Consider the following 15,021-nt stretch of genomic DNA (forward strand, 5'->3'; position numbering starts at 1 on the left):
GATGTCATGGTGCTGAGGGCAAAGGTCAAAGGCTGTGATCTGATCAGACCAAACCATCTATAGATCTGTACTCTTTTACCCCACTGATTTCACAGTAACTGGCCAATCAGGACCATCAGGTCAGGGTTAATAATTATTAATCTCTGTGTCTGACGATATAAAAGCGTCTTTCAAATGCTCTGGAGTTACTCAACACATTCACCGGTCACCATGTCGTTCAGTGGGAAATATCAGCTGGAGAGTCAAGAGGGATTCGTGGAGTTCATGAAGGCCGTCGGTGAGTCAAAATCTAACATTATTGCATGGATCTGATCTATGCTGGATCTGAATGAACTGCTGATAAACTGACCAGAGTGTTGCATGCATTGCACTGAGTGTTTAATGCATTGCACTGAGTGTTTAATGCATTGCACTGAGTGTTTAATGCATTGCACTGAGTGTTTAATGCATTGCACTGAGTGTTGCATGCATTGCACTGAGTGTTTGCATGCATTGCATTGACCGTAGCATGTATTGCACTGACTGTTGGCTTGAGTTGCACATTGCACTGGTTAATCACCTGTTTATCGTTTCAGGTCTTCCTGATGATATGATTGAGAAAGGTAAAGAAATCAAGAGCGTGTCTGAGATTGAGCAGAACGGAGATCAGTTCAAAGTGACCGTCACGACCGGACCCAAAGTCTTGACCAACAGCTTCACCCTCGGACAGGAGACTGAGATCGAAACCCTGACCGGAGAGAAAGTCAAGGTGGCGCTGCGCTCACAGACCTGCATGCAGGATTTAATGAGTGTCTGATTGCACTGGTGATAATCATGCTGTCGTTTGTGTTTCAGGCTGTCGTGAATAAAGATGGAAACAAGCTGAAGGTCGTCCTGAACAAAATCACATCCATTACAGAGCTGGTGGATGAAAACACACTGGTCAATGTGAGTGAGATCCGCGGTTCTCATCAGCACATGTGAGGTTTTACATTAAACTGATCTGACTGATGTTGTGTTTCAGACTCTGACTCTCGGCAGCCTCGTCTACAAGAGGATCAGCAAACGCCTGGCGTAAAAGCAGACCATCCTCGCCATGACCTGAGAAAAACAACAATATGACTGGATTTGTTTTTTTTTTTATTAAAGATTTCTCAAAATCTGATCTGTGGATTTATTTGCATTATTTGAAAGAATGTTTTGGTAGACTACAAGTTACTTAATAAAATTATATTTAATTACATTAAACTAAAGGGGAAAATATCTACTTTAAACAAATATCAGATGATTAATTTTTGCCATCAGTGCTGCACAAAACAATGAGAACCTCAATTATGTTGTTTATTATAAAAAGTGAATAAGTTTAACACAGATTTATTCACATTATCTCATTAAGAAAATCATACATTTTGCATTAAGAAAATCATAAAAGAATGAAAATAAATTAGTTGTTTATACATAATGGATTATTGAAATGCAGCACAAAAAATTTCATACATTTTTGATACATCATTAATTACCTTCTCAATTACATTGACATAGTTGCACCATTAAATTAGGATAAATTTGCAATAATAAAACGAAAACCATCAGATAAACCACAGTATTAATAAATGTGATATTTTTAGATAATAGAAAAATATATTAAACTAAATTATTTTCAGAATGATATATTTTTGCATAAATTAATGCAGTGAAATATACTGGATAATTGATTTTCTGAAGGAAGACATCCTTCTTCTTTACAGTAATTGTAGGGGGCCAACCAGTTGGAGTGGAAAAGGGAAATGAAGTGCTGTACAAAAAGTTTGTGCAAAATCCAAAAATTGTGTTTTATTGGAAGGTGCTAAAACACTTACAGTGCAGGAGAAAACAAACATAAACAACAACTGTACAAAGTGAAATTTAAATAGCAACAATGTGTTAATTCTGGCTAAACCAAATGCTGCTCAGTATTAGAATTCACAATCAGAACTGAAATTATTTTAGCCATACAGCCAATTTATAGGCTGAAGCCACACCTATAGAGCATACCAACTAGGTACACACATTTTAGTTTGCAATGATCAAATTAAATAATATAAACACCCAACACAACACTTAAACCTTCCAAATTGGTAAAACAACAACCATTAACAGAGAAGGAGCTTAACAACTAATTCAAGGCAAAAGCAAGTTTTTCTAAATCCCCTCCCCCTCTGAAATCACACCAAAATGGTATCTTCCACAGGAAGTGATGTGGCTATTGCTTTAAAAAGACAGCTTGGCCTGGATTATGGGTTTGAATGAGTGCTTACATATTTTAGGTAAGCATGTAACAGGGCGATGTGAATTTTGTGGTAGTATTGAATCTGTTGAACATGTGGTACTTGAATGCCAAAAATATTATAGAGAAAGGATAAAGATGAAAGAGAACATAATGAATTTGGGGGTGCAAGGGAATTCACTCAAGAAACTTCTGGGATTCTCTTCAAATGATATTAGTACACATATATTAACCTTCCTGAGGGACACAGGGATAGCAAAGAGAATATACAGTAGAACACAATTTTGGAAATATTTATTATTTAAAGGTGGGGGAAGAGAGTTGGAAGTCTCCATTTTAGTTATAGTTTTTCTCTGTCTAGCTCCGGTTCACACTCCAGTACAGTAGGTGGCGGTAATGCACCATTGAAGTTGGATGCCAACTGCCATTAAACATCAAAGAAGAAGAAGAAGAAGATTATGGTTTTGGTTCTACAGAGTGTGAACCGGGAAGTTTAACTGCAAAAAGGTTCGTGGAAAATATCTGAAAAAATAAAGGTAAATATCATATGAATTATTATGTGTTATGGCATTCTGTAATTTTAAGAAAAATAATAGCAAACTTTAAGGAAAACTATCAAGAGTTATAAACATAGCAGCAACAAACTTTAGACTAAACAAAACAACAACTCCATAAATCTTTCCTGAGGTGTACACAGATGTTAATAATGCCAGCAATGCACAGTATCAGTGAAATGGGTTTATGTTTGTAAATCAAAGATTATAGAGTCACCAGGCTAACCTGTGATATTTAACCCCCCCCCCCCCCCCCCCAATCTGGTGATACGAGCATTTGTGTTTCTCATACGAACCAACCAGGCCAATGCCCTGTTATTCGTCTCAAGTGTGAATTTGCGTCCCACCAGGTAGTATCTTAATGAGTCCAATGACCATGCAATTACCAGACACTCCTTCTCCACTGTATAACACCTGTATTCACAGGGAAGGAGCTTTCTGCAGATAAAGGCAATCGGTTGGAGCTGCCCTTGACCTTCCTGAAGCAGTACAGCCCCAAGGCCACGCTCAGAAACATCGGTCTGTACAGTGAAAGTCTTTTCAAAGTCGGGAATCTGTAAAACAGGCTCTGTGCATTAGGAGTTCTTTAAGTCCTGGAAAGCCCTTTCACAGTCCTGCGTCCAGTTAACTTTATTCGGTTTGTCTTTTTTAGTTAAATCAAGTTAGGGTAAAGGCTCATTCAGAGAAGCTGGGGATAAAATGCCTGTTCCACCCCACAAGTGTAAGGAAAGAACGGACCTGTTTCTTGGTCACTGGCCGTTCAGCATTCATGATGGCCTTCACTTTTCCCACCTGGGGACGTATTACTCAATGACCCAGCACTGTGTCTCAGTTCTGGCTAGGGTGCATTTGTCTGGGCGGATGGTTAAACCAGCATTTTTAATTCTCAGTAGTACGTCCTTCAGATGACACATATGCTCCTGCCAAGTTGGACTATAGATGATTATGTAATCTAAGTATGCAGCAGCAAAACTTCTCAGTCCTCCTGAATCTGGTCCATCCTTTGGAAAGTATCTGGAGCTCAATGAAGGCCAAAGGGAAGGACACAGAACTGAAAATGTCCAAAGGGGGTTTTAAATGCAGTCACCTCCTTGCTCTCCGAACTTAGTGGAACCTGCCAATATCCCTTGCATAGGTCAAGTGTGGTGAGATATTTTGCTCTTACAAGACTCTCTACTACCTGATCCACTCTTGGCATGGGATACGGGTCAAACTTGCTCACACTATTGAGTTTGCAGAAATCCAGACAGAATCTAAGACTGCCATCCTTCTTGGGCACTAGGACAATGGGATTGCTCCATTCACTGGATGAAGGTTCAGTCACACCAAGGTTTTGCATGGTCTCCAACTCCTCCTTCATAAGTGGCAGAAGTCTTTCTGGGACCCGGTATACTGGCTGATAAATGGGTTTGGGATCCTTGAGAGTTATGTGGTGGTGGATAACACTTGTTCTGCCAGGTGTGTCCATAAAGAGTTGGGCTGGGATACATTGTAGGAGTTCCCCTAGGTACTCCTACCTAGGCAGGTATTGTTCCCCTATTTCCTCCTCTCCCTCCACGGATCTCACAAACAAAGCAGTTGAGGTTCCCGCTTCTTCCTCAGACATAGGTTCTAGTGGTGTGGAACGAGCATACCACTTCTTCAACATGTTAACATGGAAGATTTGCAAGGGCTGGGTCCTGGAGGAGATCTCGATCTCAAAGGTCACAGGACCCACTTCCCGCTTTATTTTTGTAGGGGCCCTGCCACTTCACCAGCAGTTTATGCTCACTCGTTGGTACTTTAGCACGTAGGAGAGAATATTTTTCGCTTTTTCCCAACTTCAAATGGCGAGAACCCTGTAGATGCATGAGGCACCTCTCTAAATGCAAACAGGAGGAATGGAAGCCACTTGTCCCAGTCCTTGCACGTGTCCGAAACACAAAATTTCCTCACCATCGTTTCCAAGGTCTGGTTGAAACGTTCAACAAGACCATCAGTTTGTGGATGGTACGGGGTGGTTCTTACTCTCTTTATGCCCAGCAAATGATATACTTTTTGTAGGGTGTGGCTCGTGAAGTTTGGGCCCTGATCTGTGAGCTCTTCCTGAGGTATGCCTACCTGCAAGAAAAAACATAGGAGTACAGTGGCTATTTGCTTAGCTGTGACCTATTTTAGTGGGTATGCCTCAGGGTACTGGTAGCATAATCGCAAATAACCAAAATAAATCAGTTCCCTCTCTGACTCTTTTCTACAGGACCAACTATGTGAACTCCTATTCTCTTAAAAGGAATGTCAACAACAGGAAGTGGTATAATGGGTGCGCAGGCAGGATTATGACCAGGACAAGATTTACAGAACTCCTTAACCTCGCTGTACATCTTTAGCTAGTAAAATCTTTTTGCAATTCGCATTAACGTCTTCATAAAAGCCAAGTGACCTGCCCATGGAATAGAATGCCCAAGTTCTATGGTGATGACGTGGTCTGTTCTCTCATGTCTCTGTATAATCTCTCTCTGTGTTTAAAGGGTCTCTGCTCTTTATCTAGAGGACTGAAGGACTGCTATATTTACCAGCACTAATCTGTCCAGAGCAAAGACACACTCATATCTCTTCATTTCATTCGTGTGAGCCACAGACACGACACTAGACTGTCTACTGCGTCATCATTAGTAACCTTCACTCCGTCCCAAATCCCTTTAGCAGCGTATCTGCTTTCATAGGACTTTTATTTTGTTATTTTTATTGTCCTTAGTATTTCTGTGATGTGAATGGAATCTTATTTACACCACAAACTGAAAATATTCAAATATTCAAAAATGTGGCGACTTTTTGTCTCAGAATTATGAGTTTATATCTTAGTCACAAAAAGTTATAAATGATTCTGAGTTTACATCTTGCAAATATGTTATTTATGTTTAGATATTAGTTAGGTTTAGCTATTAATACTGGAAAACAAGACAAAAATATTTTGCAGTGTATATAATGTAATCAAAGGATTAAATATTATTATAATTAATATTTACATATCATAAAAATAATATATGTATAAAAATAAATAAAAATTACATTAAAATAAATCAAGATTTTGATTTAAATAAATGAAAAAAAAAACATCTCTTCTGAAGAAAAAAAATCTGAATCGTAAGATTTACTCGAATTGGAATTAAAACAAAATATATATATATTATATTGAAATATTATATAACAACTTATTTCAGGATACTTGGTGAATAGAAAGTTCAAAAGAACAGCATAGCTACATTTTAATAAATTTTGAAAGTTTGTCAACTAAATTTGTAAAATAAATTGATTGAAACCACTTACCTTAAAAAAAAGTATAATTATTTTTCTTTTTTCTTTTTTGGTGTACATTACATTCTTTTTTAACATTATGTATTTTCTGTAACTTTTGATCAATTTAATGCATCCTGGTTGTGCAAAAATATTATTTTCATTAAAAAAAAAAAAACTTTTGAATACTAGTGTATCTATGATTTAAAAAAATAATAATTATCAGAAGGCTTTCTCAGTGCTCTCATTCATTTGCACCGATCTAACGAGAAGCTCTTTTCTGCACATCATGAGTTGAATGTGACATTTCACAAACGTGATTAGACAAAAATGCATGGTACATAGCAATCTCTACTGATCTCTGAGGCACACACAGGCCACAGTATTTCGGTTAATGCACGCTTTTCATTGAAAACCCTGAATCACATGAGCTGCGGGGACTCTTTCGGTTCAGACTCTCACTTCCTCTGCCATCTTCTCTCTGATTCCTCTCCCACCCACCGTACTTTCACCTGTCTGCTCTCACGCTCCTCCAGAGGATGTGAAGACCAGGGTTTCTCCACTTACTAACGAGGAAGTTGTGTATGTTGACTTTGAAGTCCTTGAGGTCGTCCTCGTCGATGTTGTAGATGTGGTCCTCCAGTGCGGTCAGAAACAGCGGCGAGACGAACACACACAACATCAGATTTACACATCATTTGAGCGTGAATACTACGTGCAGAGGGTTAATCCTGACCGTGAAGGGAACATGAGCAATGTTCAAACATTACATAAAATGAAAGAGACTCGCTGAGCTGAAAACCAGAATAAATGCGAATGCTCTTCCTTAGTATTTTTGTCTTGTTTTCCAAGTACAAACATCTTTAAATCATGATGTTTTTACTTGAGAAGCAAAATGAAGTGTTTATGGGGTCAGAAGAATCTTGTTTTTCCTTTGAATTAAGATTATTTTTCTTTGATTTTTCAAGTCATTTGCTTCAAGTAAATGTTTCTTCCCAGTCAAAAATGACCTCATCTTTCAAAATTGTCTGGTTGGTCTCTCATCATGTTGTGTTTTTACCTAATAATGGACTGATTCTTTTAATCAACTTGTTTTCTCTTAATCAGCACTGGTTTTATGTTTCTGATTGATTGATGAGTTTTTAAGTGAAAAGGCATTATTTGTGAATAATCAGTGAGGCCTGTGATCAATCAGCTTTAATAAGAAACACAAAACCATTGATGATGGAGAGAAAACAAGTTTGAATCCTAGATTTGATCAAACTATAGTATGATGAGAGATTTTGAAGAGATTTTTTTGTAGGCCGGTAATTTTTAAACATAAACAAGGTAAGAACAAAATCCCTAAAAAGAACACAAGTTTGTTTTGTACTATTTGTAGGCAAAGCTTTTGTCAAATATGATTATTACGAGAATTTAGAGAAAAAGAAAATCCGGGTCAAAATCACCCAATCACGTGGAAACCTGTTTCTGGCACAGAATAAATAAATAAAAAGGTAGCTGCGACTATTTATCTCACAGTCCCGACTTTGTTTCTGGCCTCACTGATCTGAGCTTAATCTTTTATTAGTTCATTCTTCACGGGGAGCGATTAGGATCCTTCGCCTCTCATCCTGAGTTGCTAGAATCTAAACTTGATTTCACAGACTTTTTTTTTAGACAAGTTTTAGACAAGTTGAGGACCCAGCGCACAAATTATCTTAAACATTGTGATGAAAAACTGACTTTATGACCTGAGCTGAGCCTAATGTACACAACTAGTCAAACGTTTGGGCACATCTACTCAGTTTCAGAATATACTAATATAGTGATGAAAACTCGGAAAAAGCACAAATGTAAGTTTGGGAATCATGTCATGATCAAGTGACAGAGAAAAACTCTTTTTTGATAAGTGGATGAGTGTTCATTAAAACTAAACTTAAAAGTTTAGTTTAAATGTAATTGCTAAAAACCCAAGTATTTTTGTACTTCAAAATGGAAGAATAAAGAAAAAAGTGTGGGAGATAGAACAGAGCCCTGAGGGACCCCCAATGAAGCTGTCTTTTATTAGACGTAAATGACAAAAAATATATATTTATCAATCAAAACAAAAATCTAAATCATTTCAAAACCACTTTTTTAGAGTTTTAAGTGTTAAATTCACTGTATTGTACAATGCACACTGCAATGAAAATTAAAGACAGTCTAATTAAATATTAGATCGTCTGGATTTTTTATTTATTTTTTTGCCATGCTGTGTGTGTGTGTGTGTGTGTGCGTGTATGTATATATATATATATATATATATATATATATATATATATATATATATACATATATATATATCAGAATTAACTGTTTATGCCTGAAACTAGCAGGCAGAAAATTACCAGTTTCTGTTTTCCTAATGATTTTTCTTTCACTGTGCATTTTTATAAACCCAGACAACCAACTAAAATTGTGTCGCTTGTGAAGTCTGTTTACTTCATCATCCAGAGCCTGATTTTTATTTCAGAGATTGATATGTGACCGTATTCTGTGTCCTCCTGACCGTTGCATGAGGACACATGAAGATCTGCTGCTCTGATGATTAGTGATGGATGCTAAATATATGACACAGGTCACCATCTTCAGTGCTTGTTGCACTAGTTTAAACACATATGCTTTATATATCATAATTAATATAGTTCTGCTTGTGCATCATATGAAAGAGAATCTCTTTTCTGTCCTGTTCCGCATTTACACTTCTGCTCTGGCTATTATTCTGCTTCACTCTTTTTGTGGGTTCCTGTATAATAAAATGCTTGTCTTTCTCGTTAGTAAGTGTTTTAGATTAAACTCCTAAACCGCTAATGGTAAACATTTTGGAAACATTATGATTTCTTAATGTTGTTTTTTTTAAGTCTCTTTTGCTCACCAAGGCTGTGTTAATTTGATTTAAAAACACAGTAAAAATTGTGAAATAGTATTATAATGTAAAACAGCTGTTTTATATGTGAATCTCTGTTAAACTGTCATTTATTTCTGCGATGCACAACATTTCTGATTATTATCTGTGAATCCTGAAAAAATTATAATGTAACAGTTTCCACAAAAATACAGTTTTTTTAACACTGATAATATTCAGAAATGTTTCTTGAGCAGTTAATCAACATATTATTCTGATTTCTGAAGATCATGTGACACTGAAGACTGGAGGAATGATGCTGAAAATACAGCAGTGCATCAGATAAATAAATTACACTTTAACACAGATTCACACAGAAAACAGCTGTTTTATGTTACAATAATATTTAAAAAATTTTACTGTATTTTTGATCAAATAAACGCAGCCTTGGTGAGCAGAAGAGACTTCATAAAAAATACTAACAAATTGTAAAGGTTGCATTACATCATATTTTACACTCTCATACTTTATTTAATGGCATTAACTCTCTCTTTATGAATGGGCTTTTGTGAAGCTGCGTGAAATAGATTAGTTTCTCTCGCAGTCACTTGATATAAAGCACCACTCGCTGCTGAGATTCCTCATCATCTGACCCCGAGCGTCTCTGAAGGCCTGCGATGGAAGACGAGATCTCTCCAGAGTCCAGGGATCTGGGCAGAGCTCTGTGCATCATCACTGGAGCGTCGAAAGGCTTCGGCCGGACGCTTGCGTTTCAGCTCAGCTGCCTCCTGAAGCCTAGATCCGTCCTGATGCTGGTGGCTCGAACCACAGAGCAGCTCAACCAGGTGAAGGAGGACATCATAACCCTGTATGGTGGACAGAACCAACTGGAAGTCCGCTGCGTGCAGGCCGATCTGGAGAAGAAGGATGGCGTGGAAAAAATGGTTCAGGCAGCGAAAGAGACTTCAGTGTCCGACATGGACCACTTACTCCTGATCAATAACGCAGGTGCGCTTGATTTTGTCATTGCACTGCAAAAAAAAAAGGTATATATCTCTGCATTTTTGTCTTGTTTTCAAGTGCAAAATCTAAATAATTATAAAAAACAATTATAGGACTCTACTGTTAGATGTATTATATATTAATTGATTTAAATCTACTTTTTATTTACTCTTTGTTATTACATTTTTGAATAGTAATAGTAAATTTTGTAATAGAAAAGATAATAAGTTAGAAATAAATCCTAATGTAAAATCGAACCACAAACTTTAAAATAAAAGAAGAAAGATAAAAAAGTAAGTGATTCAAATATTTTTTTAAATAAATAATCGAAAAATACAATTAAATAAAACATAAAAATCTACAAATTAAATCATTAAAATGTGCAATTAAAAATAAATAAATAATTAAAAATTATATATAATTTTTTTTTTTTGGGGGGGGGGGGTTATAGAATTTTTAGCAATTTATTTTAATCTTGTTTTATTATTGATTTAGTATTTTTGTCTTGTTTTCCAGTCCTACCTAAATATAAAATAAATAGTAACAGTAAAGATAATACACTAGAAATAAATCCTAAAGTAAAATAAAAGCACAACTTTAAAATAAAAAGAATAAAGATAAAAACTAACTAAAAAATTAAGTAATAAAAAAGATACTTTAAATAAATAATTGAAAAATAAAATTATTAAATAAAACACATTAAAAAATCTACAAATAAAAATGCTCAATGTAAAATGTAAAATAAAAAATTATAATTGAAAAAAAAACATTTTTTTATTGAATTAAAAAAATACATTTTCATCTTTTTTATTATTGATTTAGTATTTTCATCTTGTTTTCCAGTCTTACCTAAATATTGAAATATAGAAATTTTACTACTATACTTTTAGATGTATTATGTATTAATTTAAATCTAATTTTAAAACATTTTATTTAAATTGTATTTTTTTTTTAAATAAATATATATATATATATATTGACTTACATTTATTTTTATCTTATTTTTATTATTGATTTACAAAATATGATTTTCTTATTTTTTTGTCTAGTTTTCTAGTACACATTTTTTAACTTTCTTAAATAAAGACACATTTACTTTGACTTTATCATGTTTGTTTTCTGAAAAATGCATTAAAATGATGTGAGTTACGCTTGAAACAGAAACAAATATCTACTAATGAGGTCAGAAAAATTAACGACTCGAAGAGGAGAGAAATTGGCTTAATTTTAATAAACTTCTCAGAAAACAAGACTTTATTTTAGTCTCCAGTAAATGTATCTCATACGGTCGATTCACAAGACAGAAATCCCGAGTAATGAGGTTGTTTGCAGATAAAGCTGATCTTTAATGTGAAGAACATTTGGTTTCAGCGTCTCTGGGTGACGTGTCTCGCTTCGCTCTGACGTTCACGGATCCGGCGGAAGTCAACCGGTATCTGTCTCTGAACGTCAGCGGAGCGCTGAGTCTGACGGCCGGCGTCCTGCAAGCGTTTCCTCGCCGTCTGGGTCTGCGGCGGTCGGTGGTCAACATCAGCTCTCTGTGTGCGCTGAAGCCCTTCCCGTCGTGGGTCCTGTACTGCACCGGGAAAGCCGCCCGCGACATGATGTTCCGCGTGTTAGCCGCAGAGGAGCCGGATGTAAGAGTGCTCAGTTACGCACCTGGTGAGTGACGCAGAGCGCTGCTTTATCATTAGATAGATAGATAGATAGATAGATAGATAGATAGATAGATAGATAGATAGATAGATAGATAGATAGATAGATAGATAGATAGATAGATAGATAGATAGATAGATAGATAGATAGATAGATAGATAGATAGATAGATAGATAGATAGATAGAAATCATAAAATGTAAAACAAAAATAAAGAAATTAATATATATATATATATATATATATATATATATATATATATATATATATATATATAAACAATTGAAATAAAACACTTGCTACTAATTAAATCATTAAAATGTAAAATTACAAATATATTGATTTAAACATGAAACTAGAAAAAGTAAGAAAAAGAAAAAAAGCCAATTAAATTAAATAATAAAAAACGGATAAAAACACTTAATAAAAATTCAATCATGATGTAAAAATGATGTAAACAAGAACATTATTTACAAATAAAATTCAAATAGAAAAATTAATTGAATTTAATGTCACAATAAATAAAGAAATAAATATAACACTTAAAAAATGTAAATTGAAGCGTAAAAAATAATTAAAATAAAATAATAATTAAAATATAAAACGTGGTAAAAATCACACAATAAAAATGAATGAACTACGTTAAAAATAAAATAAAACAATTAAATAAAACGTATATAAATGTAACGTCACAAATAAACAAACAAAACCTATTGAAATAAAAAAAGTAAAATTAAAATAAATAAACATATGAATGTACTAAAAATGGCATAAAATGTAAAACGATTAAACAATTTTAATAAAAAAAATCATTACATTTACAATAAATGAATAATTCTTTAAATACAGACAATCAAAATAAAGTATTGAAATATTGCATTTGTTCACCTGAATGTCATGTGACTATTAATCAACATCAGAGAACCATGAAGATGTGAATGTGTTGATAAATGATTGAAATATCGACTCTCAGTATAACATCTCAACTTCAAGTAAATATTTGAGCTTATACAAGGAAGAAAAGGTTTGGGGGACAACATGACCCTGTCAGAAACACACGGCTGGCAGCAGACAGATGAAGTGAGTGTTTTCTGATCTGTGTGTGCCTCAGGTCCTCTGGACACAGACATGCAGCTGCAGGCGCGGCGTTCCTCCGGAGATCTGCAGCTGCGGCGCTCCTTCTGCTCCATGTTCTCCGAGGGCCAGCTGATCTCCTGCGAGGAGTCCGGGGCCAAACTCATCAAGCTCCTGCTGGACGATGACTTCCTGTCCGGTGCTCATCTGGACTTTTATGAGCTCTAGCGCTTACAGCTCTCACACTGCATGCTCACAGACGTTCCTGGTGTTTTTGATAGATTTGTGTTCTTTTTAGGTCTTAAAAATCTGTAATTATGTTTAGAAGTACAGTGTTTTTTATTAAAGGAATAAATGAATAAATGGTCAGACATTCTTCTGCTCCAGATGTGTGGAGTTTGATGAAGCAGCTGAGGACATCTAGTGGTGGAAGAGAAGACCTGCATAAAGAAACAGAAGAAAAAAATGAATCAAATCATATTAAGAGATGTATATATTATTGAACTCCACAGCGCTTTTATAAACATCTGCTGTTTGATTTGTACTGAGAAAGATGTGACGTAATTTTGCTTTTTCATTTGACATGAACTGGTTAGATTCAGATAATATCATTAATTTATTTGGCTGTCCACCTAATATAATATATAATATGCTTACCATATTTACAATGAAACCATTTTATAAAAAAAAAAAAAAATTACATTCATATAATAATATTATTTAAATATGATATATAAAACATTTCTTACTGTAAAGCAAGATTACATTATTATTTATTTCTGTTTTTTAAGTGAAATATTAAATTATTATATATTTCTGTATTTTTGAAAATTGAAATATTAAATTATCATAGATTTCTGTATTTTTTAAAGCAAAATATTAAATTATTTTATATTTTTAAATAAAAAATATATATTATATAGTTCTGCATTTTTAAAGCAAAATATTACATTATTTTATAGTTCTGTATTTTTTTAAGTGAACAGAGTTTTATTTAAAAAAATATTTTAAGTTTTATTGCATTAAGACAATTAAATAATTATTCAATTAACTAAACAGTTTATTCAATGACTGAAAATTATATGTTAAACATATGTTCAATTATTTAGTTTTTTTCATTAACTGATGTTAGATAATCATAATTATTAAAGTTAATATTGTTTATTAATTTGGGTGTTTAATTTGAATATATAATAATAGAATATAATTTACATAAACACCATATTTATAATGAAACCATTATATTAAACAAACATAACATTACAAATATAATTAAAATTATATATATATATATATATATATATATATATATATATATATATATATATATATATATATATATATATATATATATATATATATGCCATCTAAATATCCACAGTTTTGACTAATATGACCAATGTAATATGATTATGACACGTCTTCCTCCGAATCATCGTCACGTGACGCGCGTCTCTTTGATGAAGACTGTTCCCATGGTAACAGCTATGCGTTGACGTCATCAGTGAATTTGTGAATGGAGACCAAGAGCTGAAATAACCTGTATAATAATGATTTATGTACACGGCAATACTTTAGCTCAAATACACACACATACTAGTAAGCAAGGCTTAAAACACATATTAGGTAATTAAGTCAATCAATGCCAAGAGTGAAGATGAATAGAAATGGTTAATTATATGCATATATCATATTTAATTATTACAGGTTTGCTTTATATTCTGAGTTTGCATTTCACTGTTTTTCTTCATTTTTGAGGAATACTGAAGCTGTTTGTGTAGTGAGATCAGTAAATAACAGATATTTCCTTGTGAATTAAAAAGTAATGCGTTACTTTACTAGTTACTTGAAAAAGTAATCTGATTATGTAACTCACGTTACTTGTAATCCGTTACCCACATACTACTCATATCAAGCAGTCGGGCGTCTTTACTGTTTCGCTTCGACTCTTTCTGCACTTACATCGTTCCACCAGAAGGAGCGAGTCATTTGAATCATTTACATAACCGAGTCATTCCAAAGCTCCGATTCATTCAGAAACGCCACTGCGTCCTCAGTTACAGCTCTGTTATCCACAGTATACGTCAGTTGATTATTAAATAAAATATTATGGTGGGCAATAAATATTATTTTCTGATGCTCCTCAAAAATATGTTTGTGGAAAAACATAAATGTTCTTACTGAAAAAATATCGCACTTCCTTTTGCATCTCCCTCATGAGGATCACGACGTGCGCATGCGCGTAGTATGCGAGGCTCTGACTGATTAGTGACTTATACTACGCGCATGCGCAGTGCCGTCGGCGTTTCGGGGGGCGTTGCTGGCGTGCGGCAGAGGGGCGGGGCGAAGGTG

At 34.4% G+C, this 15,021-nt stretch overlaps 2 protein-coding genes across 3 annotated transcripts; both read left to right on the forward strand.

Moving 5' to 3' along the window:
• The first annotated feature begins 136 nt into the window (after window positions 1-136).
• Window positions 137-1,144, forward strand: LOC113083329 (fatty acid binding protein 1-B.1). Its single transcript, XM_026254481.1, has 4 exons — window positions 137-277; window positions 576-748; window positions 835-927; window positions 1,004-1,144. Exons 1-4 carry the CDS (start codon window positions 175-177, stop codon window positions 1,055-1,057), a joined length of 423 nt encoding a protein of 140 aa, XP_026110266.1. The 5' UTR covers window positions 137-174; the 3' UTR covers window positions 1,058-1,144.
• A 1,417-nt stretch (window positions 1,145-2,561) lies between these two features.
• LOC113083332 (sepiapterin reductase-like) lies at window positions 2,562-13,163 on the forward strand. 2 transcript variants are annotated; one of them, XM_026254485.1, is made up of 4 exons: window positions 2,562-2,781; window positions 9,513-9,946; window positions 11,312-11,602; window positions 12,707-13,163. In XM_026254485.1, exons 2-4 carry the CDS (start codon window positions 9,616-9,618, stop codon window positions 12,895-12,897), a joined length of 813 nt encoding a protein of 270 aa, XP_026110270.1. In that variant the 5' UTR covers window positions 2,562-2,781; window positions 9,513-9,615; the 3' UTR covers window positions 12,898-13,163. The 2 variants fall into 2 exon arrangements, with proteins under 2 accessions (XP_026110270.1, XP_026110269.1); XM_026254484.1 differs by lacking the exon at window positions 2,562-2,781 and having other exon boundaries at window positions 9,422-9,946.
• The last annotated feature ends 1,858 nt before the right edge of the window (window positions 13,164-15,021 follow it).

The sequence above is a fragment of the Carassius auratus genome, unplaced genomic scaffold (genome assembly GCF_003368295.1).
Source record: "Carassius auratus strain Wakin unplaced genomic scaffold, ASM336829v1 scaf_tig00037788, whole genome shotgun sequence".
In the NCBI taxonomy this organism is placed as follows: Eukaryota; Metazoa; Chordata; class Actinopteri; order Cypriniformes; family Cyprinidae; genus Carassius; species Carassius auratus.

Bases quoted from the DNA above. Each gene is read 5' to 3' on its own strand.
- LOC113083329 (XM_026254481.1), top strand. From the start codon at position 175: ATGCTCTGGAGTTACTCAACACATTCACCGGTCACCATGTCGTTCAGT. The intron at 749-834 runs GTGGCGCTGCGC...TTTGTGTTTCAG, and splicing joins TGACCGGAGAGAAAGTCAAG to GCTGTCGTGAATAAAGATGG. The intron at 928-1,003 runs GTGAGTGAGATC...GTTGTGTTTCAG, and splicing joins ATGAAAACACACTGGTCAAT to ACTCTGACTCTCGGCAGCCT.
- LOC113083332 (XM_026254485.1), top strand. From the start codon at position 9,616: ATGGAAGACGAGATCTCTCCAGAGTCCAGGGATCTGGGCAGAGCTCTG. The intron at 9,947-11,311 runs GTGCGCTTGATT...ATTTGGTTTCAG, and splicing joins ACTCCTGATCAATAACGCAG to CGTCTCTGGGTGACGTGTCT. The intron at 11,603-12,706 runs GTGAGTGACGCA...TGTGTGCCTCAG, and splicing joins AGTGCTCAGTTACGCACCTG to GTCCTCTGGACACAGACATG.